This window comes from Manduca sexta, chromosome 2 (assembly GCF_014839805.1).
Source record: "Manduca sexta isolate Smith_Timp_Sample1 chromosome 2, JHU_Msex_v1.0, whole genome shotgun sequence".
In the NCBI taxonomy this organism is placed as follows: domain Eukaryota; kingdom Metazoa; phylum Arthropoda; class Insecta; order Lepidoptera; family Sphingidae; genus Manduca; species Manduca sexta.
In genome coordinates, this window is record NC_051116.1 from 365,380 (window position 1) to 388,930 (window position 23,551).

A 23,551-nucleotide genomic window follows, 5' to 3' on the forward strand; every position below is an offset into this window, starting at 1 on the left:
CTACAAGTGTTTCCATATTTTGACGTTTGACAAAATTGAAAGTTGAAACCCTCAGATTGAAACCATACACATAGGGAATAGGACGTGCCTATACTGCCGTGCTAAGCGCCAAAGCGGTATGTCAGGGAAACCTTATTTCGAGATAATCGAAGTTTTGTAAGTTTTATATGTAAAATTGAGATAGGGAAACTTTTAATTTTTTTTAACAAGTTCTAAACAAGATACCGTTATTTAAGTAAGTTTATTGGATGGGTATTTCTTTAAGCTATCTGACGACATAAAAATCAGGATATTGATTTTTTTGAGATACCGCTTTTGAGCTTAGCAGGGCAGTATACAGAGCTGTCAATAAATATTGACAGAAGAGTTTGACGTAAAGCAAATGTAACAACAGTGGCAAAGGGTCCATATCACCAGATTCCTGCTTCCTTTATGTAGAATCTAATTATCATTAGAACGATTTGGAGACTGCATTCATAGATATTAGTACCTATATGTTGTGTTGGATTCCATTTCGGAATATGTCACCTTTCTCCACTGATGTGCAAGTGCGTTATTCTAAAATTCTAATTGGTTCCAATCTTCGGTATATATGTACTACGTACTAGATTTGGCGTTTCGAACATTCACTAAAACTGAATTGCACTGCAATCCATTCAAACTGACTAGTATGGTCAATATTGACAGCTTGTGGTTGTGTACGGAGTGGCGCTCATGATATAAGAATTCTAGTCTAAGTGTAAACCTGGATTTGAATAAAAAATATTTGTCAAATAAGTAAAATTATTTAATGTTCAAGTGAATAAATCGGTTATAACAGTGACGTTTTGGTTGCCATTTTAGTTCAGATTTTGAACAAATAGTTTATATGCACGTTCGTGTCTATAGAATATACGTCAATGGTTCCAATAGGTTTGCAAGATGAGTGCCGTTCATGCACCTTCAATATAAACGTAAAAAGATACCTCTACATTAATCGTAAATTCGCTTTGTCTCTTTCTGCAGGGTTCGATTTTGTAACAATATTGCACTGGATATTCTTTATCAGCCTTAATTAATAAACTAACCCGATACCCATCTTTAAATCAGTTTAGATTTTAAACCAATTGATATAAGATCTAGTTCTTATCTTACTAGGTAAGTCAGCATAAAATGAAATGTAAAATATTACTTATATATTATTTATATATTATTTAGTTAGTTACCATTTCTGAAAGCAGTTCTCACCAGAGAAGAACGGGCAAGAAACTAGTATTGCTCTTTTCAAAATCAGTTTAATGTATAAACTACAATATATGATATTGAGGAAAAAATACAATTGTTTTTTTATTGTTGTTTCATCTCAAACTTTATTCAATTGGTGCATTAAGAAATCTACCTACGGATACCAATTAGAACCGTTTATAGATTTAAGCCTTATACCTCGAGATATACTTTGATGGACATAAATTTCATCGTTTAGTACATTTACAACTAGTATCAAATCATAACTATATGTCCGATACAAAGTTCACTGTACAAATATAAATAATAATAAATAATACAAAGTGCGGCCCTGTCCGCATTTAGGACGCAGATGTGGCGGTGTCGGGTTACGTATATCCGTCCCTTTCACTCGCATAGGGCCGTCTCGCTCGCGCGCTCAGTTCCAAATAGAGACGTCGCGGCCGCTTATTCCCTGGTACATTGTTTTTTTCTATGTATAGTATTTATAAATTGTTATTGCAGTAATAGCGTTGTGGAGTCCAAGGTTTGATTCCCGATATGGTCATATGGTATGGGTTAGATCTTTATCAGATATAATGTGTGTTCCTGTTTGAAGGACATTGTAGTCTGTGTAATTATTGGATTTTATGGGATTTAGGATTTGTGTCTGACTACCCACCCATAACACCTTGATCAACATCAAGTGACAACTTCAGGCGAGCTCATGGCTCGTAATGTAATTCAATATTATAAAAGTCTAGATGAAAGTTTTACGAGTTTCTCGCATCAGGGATTAAGTAAAAGTATTCTGAATAGAACAATTATTTTTATACTACATACTATAACAATAATTTTATAAGTTTGTGATACTTCCATTTTTTTGAGTTCCTTATTTACTTGTTATATATGCAAAAGTGGTCATCATCGCCCATGAACTTTTACAATGATAATGTTTTGGTTACACGGTCATAAAACATTCAACTAATCAGTACAATTCGCAAGTCACCATATTTACGCTAAACTAGCTTCCATCCTGGCTGAACGACCAAGTTCCTGATTCAATTAATATACTTCATAATTTTAAATTTCGAATAATCCCGTTCTAAATTCAAACCTTAGTCAACGGTCGAGCGGTTTCACCGCCTCATTATAATTTCAACCATAACTACACTAAATAAGGTTGATTTTCCAAAAGCATCCACTCCAGGGATGTACTCAAGATATCAGGTTACGTTCGAAGCCAGCCAAATGGATAGACAAACGTACGCACTCCCCCTTTGTGTGTGTTTTGTGAGACGGACTGCAGGCGCAGGCAGTTTTTAGTTGTTATGTCTAGCTCCTTATTACTTCACTACCTACCTCATTCGCACGGTCAGCAGACTTTTATCATACAAATAATTTATCATGCTCATAATATGGCAAGTATTTGAATTTGTTACAAGTGCAAAATGCTGAACGGATTTCGATAAAATGTGTTACGTATGTGACGTGACGGGGACTCTGATATATGAGAGGCCTACCACCAGTAAAATTAAAGGTAGTCTGATATAAATTTAATGTTTCAATTAATGCACATTTATATTTATTGTAAACGCCAGATTCTTATTCTTAACTATAATTCGTGTTTGTGTTTGCAATGTTGATATGGTGAATAATAAATGAATAAATAAATTATGGTTTTCTAGAATCCATTAGTCAATTGATGAAGACTCGGGACGTGTGATCTATATAGTATTTGTTACTACGTATTATATGCATAATTTGCGGGATTCATGGAAACTGTAACTCTTCATAGCTTTACCATTTGCATATATACCGAAATTCTGATTGTACTTTCATAATGTATACATAACTAGTTTTTGCTCGCGGCTTCGCCCACGTGAAGGACTTTTCCAGGATAAAAGTCCCGCTATATATTTTCCCGGGTTAGAAAACCTATAACCTTCCCAGGGTCTTAAACTATCTCCATACCAAATTTTATAAAAATCCATTCAGTAGACTTTGAGAAAATCGATAACATACAGATAGATAGTAGATAGCTTTTAAGGACTTTTACAATATTATGTATAAATATAATACCTCTCCTAAATACCCCATTTCTTTTTTGGTTTAAAAACTATTTGTGTATATAACTACAGAAATAGACATAATGTCCATCTTTCGTCACCAGACTGTCGTCAGTCGCCAGTCGTCATCGCTATGCGGGCCGATAAACTTTTGTAATGGACCACCCAATAACCCACAGTTTTGGAAACGTAAACTCGCTACGCTGTAAATTATTGTTATGACAACGTTTAGGGTTCCGTCTTTGCAGCGGGATGGAGAACCCTTTGCAATATGTAAAGTATTTTTACAAAATATCGCAAAAAGTTTAGAAACATCAAGGTTAAGAAATAGAGGCCTAATAAGTTTTAAGTTACTTTTAACAGAAGTTTAGATTAGCAAGAAAACTTGCAAAAGATGTTTTTATTAATTTCATAAAAGATCTCTGGACTATCACGACGGAAGTTTCATGACAATGTTTCTAGTTATATTTTATTTGTTTTTTTTTAAACGGCGCGGCAATATGATACTCCACCTGATACTAAGTGGAGTCCAATAGAATATCGACTGACTGAGTAAATTAGACACAATTATAAATTAACAAACTATTTTAATTAAACTATTTTTCTGATTATATCGCGGTTTAAATATTTAAGTTTTCTTCCGACGTTTCGAAGACTTTGTAGCCTTTGAAGTCACGGAGGGGTCAATTTATTTATTTATTTATAATTCAATGAAAGTTTACAGCACTTGGCCAAAACACTTACATGTAACAATATAATCTAACTCTAAATTTAACAATATTAAGACAATAACAATAAAATAAAATTCAAACTAATAAAAAAATAACTAAAATTATTTCCAACACTTAACTTACTAAGGAACATAAAGCGTTTCTAAAAATAACTTAACACTATAGTAAATATGACAAGGTTTATCATAATGTAAAAATGTACTCCTACTACGGAACCCACTCTATCGTGTCACTCTCGCGCATTATTTACGGCATCCCGTAGTTTTACGCGCGGACGGACAAACAGATGCGTTACCATCGATATATCCACATAAAAACTGATTTTACACGTCGATACGTTTTGTAGATAACCGCTGCCGGATTATGAGGGCTTGGATTATTTAAAATCAACTTACTAACTATATTTCATAGTTATAAAACATAAACAAAGTCATTTATTTTTGTGTTGCATTTTTTTTTTTTTATCTTTGACGATAAACAAACAGAAATATATAACGTACAGCTTTAATAGAATACATACTTAATTACATTTATTTTTTTACTACACTTTACATACGAAGAGTATTAGGCAGAGTTAACGCCAAAGGCTTTCTCTACCAGTCGATCCTAGTGTGGGCAGATAAACAAGATATGTGCATCTACAAATAGTAAGATAGAGTAATTTAAAAGTATAAATAATTAGTACATTACACATACCTATAAAATAAATAAATACATCATATATAATACTGTAAATAAAGGCTTTTATAATTTATAACTAGCTTTTGCTCGCGGCTTCGCCCGCGTGTAGTTTTCCGGGATAAAAGTCCACTGTATGATAAAAGTCTTGCTACATATGTTCCCGGTACTGATAGGTTCAAACTAATTTTATAGCCATGGGGGTTGAATTTATGAAAATTCTATTTAAGCGATGGTCTTCATCATAGTTACTCCAATCGTTAATTTCAGTTCAATAAGTCGAAAATCTAAGAAGATTTATACAAACTTTCATCCCCTATTTTATCCCCTTGGGGGTAGAATTAAGCAAAATCCTTTCTTATCGGATGCCTACGTCATAACATCTACCTGCATGCCAAATTTCAGCCCAATCCGTCCAGTGGTTTGGGCTGTGCATTGACAGATCACTATATCAGTCAGTCAGTCACCTTTGAGTTATATATATTTAGATAATTCTTCCATTATATTATATTACTTACACTAAACTTTATACAGTAGATAGATGTGCGACTTTTCTAAAATGATGTGTGTATTCTTTATGAATTATTGCTTGATTTAATGGTGAAAGAAAACATCGTGAGGAAACCTACATACCTAAGTTTTTATAGGAATTTTGAGAGAATGAAGTCTACCAATCCGCACTATAGCGTGGTAGACTAAGGCCTAATCCCTCTCAGTAGTAGAGGCCCGTGCAGCAGTGGGACAGTATGTAATACCTAATGTTTATATCACTCACCTATCTTTGTGTTCCGCTTGTCTGTCTCTCTGCCGCCTGTTTTTAAACCAGTTGGACACCTGCACAAAAAAAAAACGACATCTAATAATGTTACTTATAATTATGTGTTTTGTCTTTTCAAACTGAAATTATGTTACCTTCGTGATGAATAAACATTTTGTTTTTGTACTTGCACAAGGTGATCCACCGTATCTGATGGTAAGTGGAGTGGAGTCCATAGAATGTCGACTGACGAGATATTACCCTTCGACAGTCGACAATTATGCCGGCTTGTTGGAACCGGATATACACAAGCTGATTCCGGAACGCGATACACGTGGGCCACGGTTACACGGTGGTCGCTATCAAGGCGGATATAAAATATATCCGACCCCCATCAAATTATTTATTTTATCAGATATTTAAAGCACTATAATTTAATTATTTTTAAGATGATACTTAGTTTTTTGTATAGAACATTAAAGTCATTTTTCTTGCGCTATATTTATTTATAAAAATGTAACAACATATAAAATATAAAACAATCAATTTAAAAAATTATTCCTATTTTCTTAGCACATCATCATCTTCAGCCTATATCATCCACTGCTGGACATAAACCTCCAATATGCGCCATTTTATCCTGTCTTCTACCTTTCGCATCCAGTTCTTCGTCACTTACTAACTGGAGCATATTCAAAAGATATATTCCCGTTAAATAAATTCTTAATTTTTTTATTTTAAGAACAAACAGTGGTAATTACATACAAACAATTGAACCTTACAAATGACTAACAATATTTTAAATGCATTACTTTAGTTGCCACTGCATGCATTGATATGTTGGAAAAAACAATTATAACATATAAAATAAGTAACGTTAACAATCATAAAATTAAGGAACAAAAATGTAACTGTACTTAATGTTAATTGCTTATATTAAATAGGAATATAATGACCTTTACTTTCTATTTTGTAAATTATAAATTACTTAGATAATGCCATCATTCAAAGCAATCAAAACCTCAGTTTAAAAAAGTTAATTTCTCGTCTATTGACTTCTATGTCTCGTAGCTACATAGCTACACGGGTACGTAGCTACATGGCTACTATAGCCAGTGATCCGTCCAGTCTGCGGTGAGGAACTCGACACCGCCGCAACGTTTCCTCAAACTAAGACGTCTCGTGTTACCGTGTAGCTGTTTTTTATAATTGTTTGTATACTTTATACATATCTACTCCTAATTATTTTAATACTTTTACAGTCCTCGGCAGTGATTTTCACCATATACAGGGTCATTTTGACATCGCGTTACTAAATGAAACCACATACTTATCTACTTGGAAATAACACTTTACAATAAGCTACTTGAGGTGTAGATGTAAAATAAGAAAGTAAGTTTTGAACAAAATAAATATTATTGAAAATTAATTTCAATTTAAGCCCCCTAATGCCACTACTATTACTCCAAGCATTCATCGCAGCGGCAACACCCAGTCAGAAATACTTCACGTACCCGCCATATTAGCATTAAACTGGAAAATAATCAAAAAAACCGAAAACTAAAACCAGGATTTTTGTGAAAATATTCGATATTAATTAATAATTTTTGGCACAATGTCCGCAAAGGTGAAGATGTAGTATCATTTAGTAACGCGATGTCAAAATGACCCTGTACACAGTCTTACATATAAACTTGTTTTAGCGTTAAGAGGTGGTTAAGAATTGCTTAAATAGCTGTCAAAAACATCACCGGTTCCTAATTTAACGGAATGTTTGCCGGCAAACATGACAGCTACATGACATTACGCGTGTCACCTTATTATGTACTATATAAGGTATATTCATGTTAGATAAATGTCAAGTAGCTGTCATGTTTGCCGGCAAACATTCCGATGCTTCATGGATTAAGAGGCAAGATGGCGGCTGACTTACAGCTGATCAAGTAAATTTATGTTACAGCGCGTTCCAGAATAAGTCTGTATATCCAGTTCAGGCCGGCATAATTGTGTCGACTGCAAAGTAGTAATATCTCGTCAGTCGACATTCTATTGAAGCCCACTTCACTTACCATCAGATGTAGTAAGGTCACTTTTCCGTCATAAAAAAAAGAGTTGACTGGCAAGACTATCGTCAGTCGACACAATTATGCCGGCCTGTATAACGTTGCTAGTATACCTTAGAACAATTAATTGAAGTCATATTGCTGTATGCAATAACTGACCTGTACAGTTGTAAGCCCCGTGGTCTCCGCCAGCTCTCTTTTCTCCCTAGGGGAGGGATAAGGGTTGTGGAGGTACCAGTCCCGCAGCACTGACCGCGACTTCTCCTGGATAAACACAAGCCAAATTAAAACTTATGGGTATGGCATTAGATGCTAATCTCACTTTAGGGAATACGCGATATGGTTAGGTTTCTCCTTCTTTTGTTGTCTACAATATTATGGCTATCAGTGGCGAAAGGTCTATATAACCCGATTCCTGCCGTCTTCCAATGGGAAATTCCTTGACGCGGGCGAAGCTGCGATCAAAAGCTAGTTCTACATCATTATGTATGTATAGTATGTTTATATATGTATCTCAAGAAGTTTTTCGGGATAAAAGTCCCGCTTTATATTTTCCCGGGATAGAAAGTAGCCTATAACCTTCCCAAGGTCTTAAACTATTTTCATACCAAACTTCATAAAAATCCGTTCAGTAGATTTTGAGGAAATCAATAACATATGGACACAGAAAAGGGACTTTGTTTTATAATATGTATTTTCTATAGAATCTAATTATCATTAGAAACATTTGCAGACTGCAATTACGCATATTAGTACCTATATGTTAAATCGGGTTCCCTTTCGGAAAATATCACCTTCGCCACTAATGGGTAGAGGCCCACTTATGGCTGAGGCATCAGGGTATCACAATGCCCGCTTCCTGACCCCGAGCTGCGACTGAGTATTTTTTGGCAAAACCCAGTCACAATTTTTTTAGCCAGACCTGGGATTCAAAGCCGGGTCCTAAAAATAATAAACGATAAACTATTATGTGATAAACTAACTTTAAAACAATAAGAGGTCTCCTCGCCGTCCCATATGGTCCGGGGCAGGGGGAACTTGCGTCGAACCCTGTACTTCCCGACGGCGCCGAGCGGCCGCCCGCGCAACCTCTCCGCCTCCATGTAGTGTGCTGGTGACAAATATTTCATCTTTATTGCGAAGGTTTGTGAAGATGTCGCCATAATAAGACTTAACATCTCATGTCTCAGGATGGCGAGCGCAGTGGAATACCAAACAATACTTTGTAATTCAAAGTGTTGGATGGTGTTTCTACTGTTTATGGGCGGTCGTATCGCTCACCATAAGGTAAACGGCAAGCTCGTCTCGTCATTAAAAGAAAAAAACAAAGAAAAGATGTTTCCATGTTAAAAATAAACGCAGGGTCGCTGAACGGACTTGGATTACAATAGCAAATAGACGATCCTAGATTAAGATATAAGTAACTTTTAATTCTAGAAATATATAGCCTGATTCAATCAGACAAAAAAAACTAATTGAGGTACAGTCCAGTGGTGTAAAGAAACTTAAATATTACAAGATAAACTAAAATAGATGAAATCTCTGTACACAACAATATTTTCTTCTAGTATATAATTAACAACTAATTCAACATCCATTTGAAGTCTATTTGCAGCGTGACCAGGAAAATAAAAAACCTGCCTTAGAAGCTCCACTTTTCCTTTTGCATTTTATAGTTATCAGTATTAGAAATTACGTCCACATTTAAGACAACATGGCGAGATTATTTATTTTCCTAATCGAGCTATAAACTGTTTCGCTTATAACAATAAAAAAAAAAATACCCACCTTTTAACCACAAACTCTGCAGCTTCGCATGATTGTGCGCGCTAAATGTATGCGACTCTAGCAATCTGTACAATTCCTTGAAGTTGCCTCGGTGGAAGGCGACCATGGCTTTCGCCTTGAGCACCGACTCGTGCGCATGCAGCCTCTCGCACGCCGGCAGGGACCAGAGGAATCGGCCGAGACGCTCGATGTTGCCGGCCTGCTGCAGCACCTGGGGACAGACTTATTTTAGACTAGGTTTTGTCCGCAGATCTACTGAAAAAGTTTTTCCCGGGATAGAAAGTAGCCTATAGCACTCAAAGATGTGTCCTAATACTACAAAAAATATCAAAGTCGGTATAGTAGTTCTTGAGATTAGCTCGTTCAAACAAACCAACTATTCAGCTTTATTCATTAGTAAAGATAACTATGCTTCACGGAACCAAATTGTAAATATTTTTTTTGCATATTGCCCTATTTATCACTACCCCGTAAAAAATATGTCAGAGATCTAGTTTATTATTGCCTTCATAATGCAAGGTATTGTTTATTATTTTGTAACAGAGCAGAGGCACCTCGAGAGGAGTCTAAACACCAGCATGTTGAACACCTGGTGGAAACCGTCAAGGATATGGTTGTATCTTTTCATTAAGAACGGTTTGTATAATGATGCGCAAGGAGTATTCCTAAGATTTTGCAGCCTTCATGTTCAGTGCGCCCCGTGACCATGAAGGCTCAACTCTTCAAAATGAAAAATCCGAAAACTAGTTTTATTTCGCTATCATATTTGATTTAGTAATAATAATATCAGACCTGTATTAAGTATAAACTGTCCTTTTGCTGGTCACGGCTTCCTGTACTACTGAAAGGGTTTAGGCCTTAGTCCCCCACGCTAGTCTACAAAAACCTTATAAAGACATTGTGGGAAAGAATTTAGTTGGTGGTAGGATATATTTCATATCCACCCGGATAGCGACCACCGTCCACAAAGTGTTAAAAACCCGCCATAGTGGCCCACGTAAGTGTGTCGCGTTCCGGGATCAGCCTGTATATTCGGTTCCAACAGGCCGGCATAATTGTGTCGACTGTCGAGGGATAATCATCTCTCATCAGTCGACATTCTATTGGACTTTTTACCATCAGATGCAATGGGTTCACTTTGCCGCGCACGTACAAAAATTTAATAAAATACAATTTTCATATTTTTCCTTCAAACATCAAATCCACATACATAATAACCTTATAAAACATCCCTATTTCGCGTTAAAATTCCCAAACTACCACACTAATTACCTGACGCGTTAACAACCTAAACCTGTAGTTTTCGACACGCGCTATGGCACAATGCAGCATTGTTCACAGCGCAAATTATTCGCGGTAACTGATACCCCATTAGAGGGTTGATTTTGATGGGATTACAGCCCTAGTGGTAACAATAAGAGGGTGGTTTGAAGTTATAATGTTCAGATATATCGTACTAAGGTCATTTGGACATTCTTCACGACCTTTGTCATTTTCGAATAAGGAAAATTTTCGCAAATATCTCGGTTTTATTTTGATTGTTTTATCATTTAGTAGTTTAGTGTGAATATGGCGTGTGTATTTCTGAATGAAAGTGTGATGTTGCCTTTAATTTTTCTGTGAGTAATATAGATATTTTGTTTGTACAAATGAGAGGTAACGATAAAGCCTTTCATCTGGTGGTAAACAACACGAATGCAATAATATTCGAGTAGTAAATCACTCAAACTAGTGGTGGTAGCAATGGGCCGTGTAGATATCGGAAATATCTATATCTACCACCAAGCAGTTTGTATGAAATGTTATGTTCGTTTGTGGGACATTGTAGCCAGCATAATTATCGGACATTATGAGACTTATTTCAGTGTGATGTGCGCAGTGGAATGCCACGCAGTTTGTAATTCAAAGTTCTGTATGTTTTATTAAGTGAGCATTATGAGGCAACAGCTTATATCTCATACTGCCTATGTCAGTGTTTCCCAAACTTTTTTAGGCTATGCCCCACCGTAACATTTCTAAAATTTGTATGCACCCCATACATAATTGTTAACCTTTAAAAAATGTTTTGGTCCCTTAAGAAATATAAATGATAAGTTTTAGTAAGAAATCACTATTAATTTGTCATCAAAACATCGTTAGTAAAATTCCAAAACATATAATGAAAATATTGGAATGTAGACATAAACCTTGTAGAACCAAACTTCATGCTATTGTCTGTCAAAATTTCTATTTCCTTTGTAACTGTCTTTTTATATATTATAACTAACAATAATTATTTTATTTATTACAACAGAAAACCTAAAAATTCTGTTTAAATTGCCCCCCTTAACTATCAAATTGCCCTGCTGTGGGGCGTGGGTCCCACGTTGGGGAACACTGGCCTATATCTTAGTGGGGTACAGCTGGAAATGAGAGCTGTTTAACAGCGTATACTGAACTGGTAACCCTTCCACCACACATAATGCAACAAATCCGCCGTATGCCTATTTACTTACTGTGTGTGTATTTTTAATACTTTTTGTTGTTTTTATGTGTGTAGAAAAATAAATGGTTTAAATGACGAGAGCAGTGGAGTGCCACGCAGTACTTTGGAGTTCGTTCTGTGTGGTATTATTATTTATGGGCGGTCGTATTTACCATCAGACGAACGGTAAGCTCGTCTTGTCATTGAATTAAAAAAAATTATGAATAAGAAAATACTGCGCAAATGCACCAAGCTCGCAACGACAAATGTCGAAAGTTAGTCAAAAATGTGAAGAAATAAATATCAATACTTGAAATTACTTTGACTTATTGTCAATGAAGCGTTTGTTAATGTTTATCTTTGCTTAAATCCGCGAAGGCAAAAATCAGGCGCGCTTTTTTGCACTGCGTATTTACTTAGGCCTAAGTTAACTCCGGATGCCGGCGCATGTGTGCGAATCTCGGCAAATATTGGAGGAGACCACACACACGCGGGACACTACCAGATTCCCTTTGTGAACAAATCCTTCGAGTCCACAGTCCACAGTCTATACATATAATGATTTCGTAGAATTTTTATGTCTACAATATTTACAGTTATGTAGATTCAGCAACAGAAGTAGCTAAACAAATTCTAAATTGGAAATCACCTTTTTTCTATACCAACAATAGTTTTTTCGTCACTAAAATAAACTAGAGGATTTACTTTATTTTAAAGGCCAATCTCAACTGAAATCAGCCTGGTATTACGATATTATAGTGAACAAGTGTGTGCAATACACAAGCACTCTCTGTTCCTTCTCTCTCATAGTCCGGTGAGACGGCAATCCGACATGACCGGAGAGAGATCAGGCGCAGGACCAACGGCTTTACGTTTCCGAGGCACGGGGGTATCACACCGCCAACTTCCTCACTCCGAGCTGCGACTGAGTAATGTTTAAGATAATAAAACCCAGTCAAACTTATTTTTAAGAATGAGTTTACAATGCAGATTTTTATCTTATAAGTAGGTATTGTATACTCTTTTACATTAATACTTTTTTTTATTGTTAAGTTTTATAAAACGACTATCCCTTCTCGTAGCGCCGTGAGCATATAAAGGGAGGAGCCGGTACCACCCCAAGCCACGCCCACCGCAACCGGATATCCGGGCGCCTAGCAACCCCACGAAACCCACCCTAGCAATTACTGAAATGTTTTGGCCAAATTAATAGGTGTGGGTTTGTTTTGACTACGGTGTGTAGGCTGAGATGGATCGCTGGTTTGATTTCTACATTAAAATTAAACTATTTATCGGATTTTATCGCGGTTTTAATATTTTAGTTTTCTCCCTACGTTTCGAAGACTGCAGCCTTCATGGTCACGGGGGGGACTGAGGTGTTGTTCATCCGCAAAGTCAAAGTTACAGTAACTACCTACATTTTACAAATATATACTTTTTTTATTGCCGTTGGTGGTCCGATCTACGCAGAATGAGCTCACAGTGTCTTGAAGTCTGGCAGCCGGTCTTTTGAGTTCCGATTTAATTAAATGTAGAACTGGATCCCAGGCTTGTGCAAGCTTCCAACCATCTTCCCTATTGAAATTAGGATGTTTTTAATTTCAATAGCCTCGCGAATCATCCTAAGCAGGAATCGGTGTTCTTTGGCGAGGATTTGTGGCTTGTCTAGTCGCAGATAATGGTTGGAGCCTCCTTCAGAGTGTTCAGCGACTGCAGACTTCGTAGAGCGTCGGTGTTGAGTTCTACAGTTATAATTTACTAGCTTTTGCTCCCGGCTTCGCCCGTGTGAAGGAGTTTTCCGGGATAATTTTTACTCCGATTTACTTGATATTTATCGTCATATTATGACCAAATTACACAAAATCATTATAAATTGTAGCCTAAATGTTATTCTGATATATAACCAATATTACTGTAAAGTTTCATCCAAATCCGTTCAATGGTATTTTCGTGAAAGAGGAACAAACAAACCATACATGGATCCTCTCAAACTTTCGCATTTATAATTAGTAGGATTGTTAGAAACTGAAGCGATTTTGATTTAAATACAAAGAATTATCATTGACTACAGATATACTTTCGCAAATATTACACAAACCAACTGACTTATACGACTTGTTAATGACAAACTGCTTCGGTCTGCCAAACGTCCAGTGTTTTAAAAACAAAAAGCATCACAAATACCCTCACAAGAATATTTATATACTAACCAGAAAATAGAAACCTCCTTTGAGGACGCCACTTCTGCTCTTCCAATTTAAAGTTATCGTTATCAGTACAAAAATAGTCTAAGAGCTTTTAAAGGTTTTGCGGAAGTGTTTGAGATAATGTAAAGATACTTAAAATATTTTTTTAAACTAACTGAGCTTACCATCAGGAACACAAGAGGTTATTTTTATTATTGCTATAAATGACGAGACGAGCTTGCCGTTCCTTGTTGGTAAGCGATACGACCGCCCATAAACAGTAGAAACACCAACACCTTGAATTACAAAGTATTGTTTGGTATTCCACTGCGCTCGCCATCCTGAGACATGAGATGTTAAGTCTTATTATGTCCAGTAGATACACTGGCTATAATGTCCTTCAAACCGGAACACAATAGACTACGTACTGTTGCTTGGCGCCAGTAATAGACATGGCGGTGGTACCTACCCAGGCGGACTCTCACATATGAGAGACCTACCACCAGTAAGTATCATTTGGCCTTGTCCGTATAAAAAAGCGCGTACCAAAGGCAGTGTAATATTATAAGTTTTGTTCTAAGCGAAATACCTATCTGCTCCGTTGTTTTGCTTACGAAGTTGTACAAGTGTGTTTCTGAGAACTCTAACATAACAATTACAATGTAAAAAATCAACCATCATGCTTTTTCTCTCAAGGATAGGCAGAGATGCAACATATATTTGACCAGCAATGTTAAGTTCCTTGTAATAGAGCGTGCGTATTTCCATTTACCGGGTACAATTCTAAACCTCAGACTGAACGATTTCACTTTACTCGACCAGGAATCGAACCTGAAACTGGAGGAGGGAGTCCTCGTACGTAATACCACTTTAACATCTAGGCAGCTTATGAAGTAATTTAGAGCCTTCTCTACTACTAAACCTTTTGACTTTAGTTCAACACACTAGCTTAACTTTAAATTACTCCCTCTTGTAGAATAATATTTTATAGGATATAATAATAATAAACCTTTTATTTCTTGTTTAATAATACATAATATATATTTTTTATATCCTTCACTAATTAATACTTATTACAAATAATTTTAAGTAAATAAAGATTTCAAATCACTTTTAATTATTTGTATTGTATATGCAATGACCCCTCTATATGTGAAGACCTCCAAAGAATTTCAGTCACCTCTCGATTATGCTTTTTGGAGTCATATATCTTATGATCCCTTCCTCTCATCTAGCACAAGGTCTCCCTTCCTTCTTTTTCTTAACGGTCCTTTCCAAGCTATTATCTTTCTAATCAACCTCTCATTCTGTATACGGTCTAAGTGTCATCAAGATATCGGTAAGGATAAAAAAAAATCAAAATGGAGTCAACTACGCTCATGGTACAATTAACAGGAATAAGATAAAATGCTGAACAATATGTAATGTGAGGTATTTGATATTGAAGTCGTATGTCTTACAAAATGTATAGGGAAAGATAGAAATTTCTAACATTTAAAGTAATCAAATCTAATAGTATAGAGTATTTTGATCCTTATAAGCACCAGGATCAATTGGCATCAAAAAAAGTTTGCGTAAATTTCCCATTTTCGTGCAGACTCTATATTTTTTTTATTTGTGTATCTCAATATATAAAGCTGGATAAAGAGTAAAAATTCAATTGTTTTTAATTTATTTAATTAATAGCTTTCTTATGCCATTTTCAGTTAATTAATTTATATCTATTTATTTATTATCTCAAACAGGTTTTGTTTAGTATTAATTTTTGGTATAAAGTTGTTTATCCTGGAATTTCAAACGATCATTGATGTAATTATAACCGTAGTGTAATTTTTTCTGTGACATCTCAGAGAAAATGACACAAGGCGTCACCAATGTATTGTAGATCTGACTTTAAACGCGTCTCAAATTCATATTTAGAATTCAATATAATGTCAATAAAAATACACATAATTGTCTTACCTCGCACACGCAAGCGACTTGCTCCTGTGTGAACCCGAAGCTGGGCAGAGGCGCGTCCCGTGGGGGGCTGGCCTCCCGCTGCCCCCACTCGGGACCCCCCAGCATGTCCAGATGCTCGTCTCCCGCCACTTTGACACCGCACTCCGACACTTTACCACAATACGCGGCCGACCGCGTCACTTAAAAGTACTTCGTGAATGCACGTTTGAAAGTCTTTGATTATTTTGTTCGAAATTTAAATGCGTTCAAATATTTTGTTTGTCCACTTAAAAGAAGCAGTCCGAAATATGTTTAAACAAAGCTGATCACCTTTTAAAGTTCGATTGCTTGTATTCCAAATTTAAATTGTTTGTTTTTGAACGTGCCAGTCCTGCCTGGTTAGCAACCGATTTGAGAACACGTTTTTATTGATTCACTTTGTATTTTTTTTTTATTTTATTTTTTTTAAATATTATCTGCACTTGGCGTTGACTTTCCTCTTTTTTCTCATCTTATTGAAAGCACCGTCGTCACTGAATACATCTGGAAACAATACAAAATCATTTAAATACCAAATTGACAAAGTATAGTAGTTTACCTAATATATTATTATAATTGTAGGAATCAATAATTATTTTATGGAGCGATAACTTTTCATAGCATTGATTTAGCGGCTATGTAAACTTAAATTCATTCCACATTGGGAATTCACACAACCAAAGGCCGAGGTAGAAATTCATATCGGATATGATGACTAATTAACACAAATATTATAATTTATATCCGATTTTAAAAATTATTTCACTGATAGGAAGCTACATTATCCCTAAGTGCTATATCAGACTATCACGAAATTACCCTAACACGGTTGCCTTTAATCAGGGCCCGATCTAAAGGGAGCTAGCCAGACAAATATCTATGATAAAAATAAGGGGTAACAAAGTACTCATGACTTATATGGTATTGATAAGAAGCGAATATTATCATTGTCCAGAGCTATTTAATACCTAGATTTTTTTATACGAGCAAGACAAAGTGACCCCACTACACCTGGTGGTAAGTGGAATGAGGTCATATAGAATGTAGACGAGAGATGATTATCCTTTGGCAGTCGATACAATTATACCAGACTGTAGTAACCAGATATACACAGACTGATCCCGGAACGCGACACTTACGTGGACCACTATGACGGGTTTTAACACCTTGTGTACCGCGCTATCTGGGCGGATATAAAATACATCCTACCAGCAAAATCTAGATCAGACCCAGCCTTTAAAAGTATAACTATATTATTACAGATACTAAAATGTTACACGTGGTTAACAGGTGATCAATTCTTTCGCATATCGCTGTCTCAGCAATGTAACAAATATTAAACCTTGACACGGTAAGTAGGTTGCAATTCTAACATATTTGTAACATGAGAAACAATGTAAAGTCGAAATCAGGCTTGTATATGTAAGATGTCTTTCACGCAATATCTCGGTAATCCTAGGTGATTATTAAACCAATATCACCTTTAAGTGACATCTCAAGTAGAAATTTAAAGTATTGTATGACAAATTGTGTGGAAAATAAAAAAATCTTGGCCGATGCTTTCTTTTTATAATTATTAAGGTTACACTTCTAAATAACTTTCATTGAAGCAAAGTATCTCTATAATCTTCTGAGATCATTATGACATAATCGTTCAAAGTTATGGTGGAGTACCATGTAGACACCAAACCGTTTACTATTAAGTGACATGAACCTCTTAACTTTTAAATGTAGAACAATGTGCTAGAAAATATGGATTTAAATTGCCAATATTAGCAAGAAAAATTGTGTCATACGTGCGCCATATTTTATTTCACTTAATTTGAAAATGGAATATTCGTTCAAATTCAAAATTAGAATCATTTGTCCTGAACAACCACAGATTATAAAATCTGTCATCCTTCAAGATAAAATAGTGATACATTAAATCAAAGGAATCGAGAAACTCTACTAAAGAGGTCGCGACCATTTACAATAATTTTATCACCGAAATACCGTCACGCGCATTGAGGTACAGCTGAGATTCAGTGTGGAGACAACGCGAGATTTACTGAACTCTGTCATAAATGTTACGTCGCATTGCGGTTGGGAAACGGTAAAAAAAACGCGCGTTTTTATGACTACCAAGAGTTGGGTCTAAGAAGGTGTATTGAAATGTTTTTCAGTGTTCATGCAACGTGCAGTTTTAGCATAACATTATATTTTTATCAATATAAACAAAGCCTTTACCAGTGGCGTATGGTAAAATTTTCCGAAAAGGAACCCGACACAACATATAGGTACTAATATGCATAAATGCGGTCTGCAAATCATTGTAATGATAAATAGATTTTACATAAATTACGAAAGGGAAGCCGGCAGGAATCGATTAAAAAGGACTCTCCGCCACATTTTCAAAAAAAATATGAAGATCATGACAGCAATTTTGTGTCAAATAATTTTATTTTTTATACGTATATGAAAACGTAGGTATAATGAAATCCAATTTCAATATACAGGTCGCAACGTAACAAGTATTTACAATACTTATAATGAAGGCATGTTTGTTTTGCCCATTAAATCGAACCGCTACTACAATTCCCAAAATTCAAGCAGCGTTAAACCAACGCTAATGCGACACAAAATCTAAAACAATCAAAAACGCACCATACATTTCAAGTGACAAAGGCTGAAATTTCTCACATGCGTGCATTGTTGCTGTCCTTTTCCATTACTCTTATTCTTGCGAGAGTGAAAGGGACAGGAGAGGGTCGCGAGGGGCACAATGTTAAATGTTTGGTTGTTTTTAAGTAATTTTTATCATTGACACGATCGCGAGGGAGGGCCTCCTGATGTATGGAGTTGACGGGAGGCCAGTGATGTTGTGTCGATGGTTTAATGTTTATCGATATTCGATAGTTATAACAATTCTGCCACTTTCACCAATGTTGTTTCTAACACTTATTCATTTTGATGACGTTGAGTGCTTTGTTTAAATCCATAGTAACATATCTACATGACGTGAAAGAAAGAAGGAATAGATGAAACGTATTAATTGTTATGCTTTCCAGAAAACCATTAAAATAATTAAATAATGTAATTTGATACGATGTTCCTAAGCATGAATCACTGGGCATAGTAAGATTTAACATCTCATGTCTCAGGACATCGAGCGCAGTGGAGTACTAAACAATACTTTTTAATTCAAGGTGTTGGGTGGTATTTCTGCTGTTTATGGGCGGTCGTAAAGCTTACCATCAGGCGAACGGCAAGCTCGTCTCGTCATTCATAGCAATAAAAAAATTCAGATCATGAATGAAAGAAAAATATTTCCTTAGTAAATTAACTACAACGAAGCACAATTTCGATGCTCTTTTTTTTGGTAACCTAAAATTGAATACTATTTTTAAAAACAAGTTAAATAACAGAACTAGCTAAATATTTTAACCACGTATTTATAGACGTGGCCCAGTTTACTCTTATTTATTAAACAAAGAGTGGTATTCAAAATAAACCAGAAGTGAAGAAAAATTATTGTTTACTTTCGAAGGCGACTTCGTATTTAGGTATGATAGAAGTTTCAATATAACAGCAACATCGCAATTCGTTCCATTCAGTCATAGCCTGAAACTCAAATAATCATTCGTTCTTTTCCTAGCTCGCTAAAACTCTCAAACTATTTGCATCATCGTTAATATGAATTATAGTTGGTGTGATTAATTATATTTTACGTTCACTTGTCATTAGGATAATCTGTACTATTCTATAATACTAATAAGTTTGTTTGTTTGATCGCGATAATCTGTGATACTCCATCTAAAAATTAATTTACCAAAAGCTACATTAACTCTGTACGAATTTATATCTATACGAATTATATCATTCGTATAGACTTATATCTATACGAATGCGCGAACTCAAACAGTATAAAATTAATGATCTTTTTAGTCAACCGGCCATTAAAGCCAATCTAAATTTAAAGTAATTGAATGAATTTAGGTTAAGTTCCTCACAATACGAAAACGTTGGCTTCGCTCCAAGATGTCGCACACGGTCTTCCATAATGAATCATTGGGGTTCCTTTGATTTGGTGGATGCCTGATAGACATGCTGTAGTCCACCTGGGAGCTGCTCTGTTTATTTACGCATAGTGTACTAGCGATGAATTCCAAGTACTTTTAATACAGTTTCTGGCATTTTCGGATAAACAATATATAGCTTAATGAGTGTTGTTAAAACAGTGTAGATCTTTGTTATTTTAAGTTCTGCGTGGTTCAGTTGTACTTTTTTGGAAACCAAATGATGCCACAAACTGATTTAAGAGAAGAAAACAGTTTAATTATAAAACAAATAGGTACATAAGGAGAGTAAAAAAGATTAATTATGTCATTCATTCATTTGATTAAACGTCACAGTATTGATTTTCAGCCTGACCAGTTATATAATAAACCTCGCCTTTTTGCAGCAAAAGAAGGAACTTCTAAAGAAAACACTAAACTGAGCCCTAAAATGAAATCTTTATTTTCCCGATTGGGTTATAAACAATAATTAAAGTTCGTGACACAAAGACAATATCACACAAATCTTACTCTAAGAAATAAAATTCAATTAATAAAAGGTTATAATACATTAACATGTATTGGCGATAATTTAATATTTCCTATGTCCAACGACTGCTCATTTGCTTAAAAACGCACTTATCTCACACAAATACGGTATTGGATTGTTCATTAATATTCTGCCTTTCTCTCTATTTATAATTAGCTACCGGTTTTATGTGTTGTATTTCAGTTAATTTTCTTGTTCTTAGACCTACCATTCTAATTTAATAAATAATATTTATTTTGGGGTCCAATATTGACAGGCTAATAGTAATAGACTGGCCAGCATGTAGTCTTTTACGACATCCAAGACTATTGGATTTATTAAATAATACTATAGAGGATATTTTTAGACTACAAATAAAATAATGGTCATACGGTTGTTACTCAAACAAAAATTACGAAGCCTATGAGTTCACAATATTATTTCTATCTCATTTTCCCTATCCATAGAGGAGTCTAAAAAAGTGCTTTATGATTCCAGGCTCCAGATTTTTTCTACTTTATTATTCCAATAAATTTGAAATCACTTAGAATTTATTCGGAATAAATCAAAACCAAAACAGTTGTCCCAAATAACACGTCAAAACAAATAAAAAAAAACATCAGTTTTAAATTAAATGTTTCTAAATTCAAATATTTCATCGCAATATAATTATAAACAGCCATTACATCGAATAAGATCGTTATCGATACGCGACCCATCACTATTACCCCACGTGGCGTCCGATCCTTATCGACAACACCAGCTGTAAAACACAAGATTTATCGACAATTTACTACAACATGACCGCTGTACAAATCACTGCACTATTAGCGGTTTGTACCCAACCTTTATAACTATAAACATTCTTAAATAACTGAATTAAAACTGAGTTCAAATGAAATTGTTTTAGTTTATAGTATAGTAGTAGTATGTAATAGTAAAGAGGGTCGATTGCCAGAAAACTTTGGTCTACTAATTTATAAAAAAACACAAAATTAAACCCAAATCCAAAATACATAAAAAACAATACACAGTAATTTAGACCCTCCTCTTCTTTTGGAAGTCGGTTAAAAATAAACGAAAATGATTGTCATGTTTTTGTTTAGGTGGTAGGCCTATCGTGACTACCTCAGTGTAGTTGTAATGCGTTGCGCTGTAGTCCTGGGTTCGAATCCCGGATCAGGCAAAAAATAATTGCGACTGTGTGATTTGAAAAGCACGTAAAGCCGTTGGTCCTGCGCCTGATCTCTCTCCGGTCATATCAGATTGCCGTCTCACCAAATTATTACTTTCTGTTCTTTCATTAATATTTCCAACTCCTTCCTATTTTTCTATTTGGGTGATTTCGTTGCGGGATGATGACAAATTAGTTTTCCCTGAGACTCGCCGAGCTTCACCGCTCGGTGTCATAAAATGCGTGCCACTGCTGATCCTGGCTTACAGGAGTTGTAGTGGTGGGTGTGAGGGCGGGAAAGTCTCATGGTATTATGTCAGTAAAAGAACAGAAAGAGATAAGCCAGGATTAGCAGTGGCATTGTATAACACCAAGCGGTGAAGCTCGCCGAGTCTCAGTGAACACTTATTTGTCATTATCTCGCAACGAAATTAATCAAATAAAAGATAGGGTCTTCAAAATATTAATTGTCCACTTCCATAGCAAACCGGCAGACAAAATGATGGACTAAGGAGGCATTTTAACCTCAAGTATACGTTTACAACTAGATAAGTCATTTGTAAAGCACCTCGGATAAAAAAATAATGAAAGAATCCTACCATATGGATTGTTAGATTTGATTACAATAAGCATGGCAAAAACAGCGGAAAGCACGGAAATTCCGTCTAGTCTCAACAAGGTCCATGTAGTATACAACCCCAGATGTTATTTGCATACTGTTTAACATATATTGCGATCATGCGCTAATGAACGGTCAGGACTCGAAGTTTCAGAAACACCACAGACCCAATAAAAAAGTAGAAATAAAAGATCAGGTCAAATAAGCTGAGGTAGAGGTAATTTTTAACCTATCTACCACTTAACTATATATATAAAATAAATCCCTATTTCCCTTGGTCACGCCATCATGCGTGAACGGCTGGACCGATTTCACTATTTTTGTTGTGTTTGTTATTGTCAGGGGCGGGTTCTTATAAAAGAAAAAATCAAAAAATTGTGCGGTAAATTAGAAAATTTAAGAATACTTAACGACAATATTAATTTTACATAACTGTCAGTTGTTTGAAATAATTGTCAGCGATTGATAGAATGCGTACTTCAAATGCATACCTAGACAGGACAACGTCTGTCGGGTCAGCTAGTGGCTTATATAAATCACAACACGGTATGCCTTAAATTATAAAAAAGTGTTTTTCCCGTACCGGGAATCGAACCCGAGCCTCCTGGGTGAAAGCCAGGTATCCTAGCCACTAGACCATACGGGATGTTGAGTTTAGGACGAAATTTTAGGGATTCTTGTATATTCAAAGGAACACGGGAATTATTGAAAACTCTGATGTTAGTTCATCTTTACTACTATAAACACATGACACAATTCCAGTACCATGAATGCGTACTAATGCAACTCGCAGTGCGTATTCCGACCCATGATGTGATAAGTGAAGCCTATCGCCATATGTAGCATAAATCCAAAACTGCAATCTGATACTACGCAAAAAACTCACATCCGACCTGGCCATCGAAACGAAACCTGGGAACAGCAGTTCATAATCATCATCAGCCCTGTATTATATACCGTCCCACTGCTGGGCACGGGCCTCCTCTACTACTGAGAGGATTAGGCCTTAGTCCACCACGCTGGCCTAGTGCGGATTGGCAGACTTCACACACCCTCTAAATTTCTATAGAGAATTTCTCAGGTATGCAGGTTTCCTCACGATGTTTTCCTTCACCGTAAAGCAAGCGATAATTCACAAAGACTGCACACATAATTATTTTTTAGAAAAATCAGAGGTGTGTGCCATTGGGTTTTGAACCTGCGGACATTCGTCTCGGCAGTCCGTTCCAAAACCAACTAGGCTATCGCCGCACATACTTCATTGTATTTAAAT

At 35.7% G+C, this 23,551-nt stretch overlaps 1 protein-coding gene and 1 non-coding gene across 4 annotated transcripts in view; both read right to left on the reverse strand.

Annotated features, from left to right (window-relative positions):
* Positions 1 to 23,551, reverse strand: part of LOC115452072 (homeobox protein SIX2-like) — a 37,943-nt gene that overhangs the window by 8,499 nt on the left and 5,893 nt on the right. For 2 of the 3 annotated variants that reach the window (XM_037437884.1, XM_037437887.1), the window contains exons 2-6: positions 15,902 to 16,423; positions 9,290 to 9,500; positions 8,485 to 8,612; positions 7,661 to 7,765; positions 5,457 to 5,515 (exon numbers count right to left, since the gene is read on the reverse strand). In XM_037437884.1, coding sequence (XP_037293781.1) covers positions 5,457 to 5,515; positions 7,661 to 7,765; positions 8,485 to 8,612; positions 9,290 to 9,500; positions 15,902 to 16,006 — 608 coding nt within the window. In that variant the 5' untranslated portion in view covers positions 16,007 to 16,423. Of the gene's footprint in view, positions 1 to 5,456; positions 5,516 to 7,660; positions 7,766 to 8,484; positions 8,613 to 9,289; positions 9,501 to 15,901; positions 16,424 to 19,911; positions 20,101 to 23,551 lie in introns of those variants that run through there. The other variant, XM_037437889.1, reaches the window with a different exon arrangement.
* On the reverse strand, positions 22,853 to 22,924 carry Trnae-uuc. The gene has a single exon. It is a non-coding gene; the product is annotated as a tRNA-Glu (tRNA).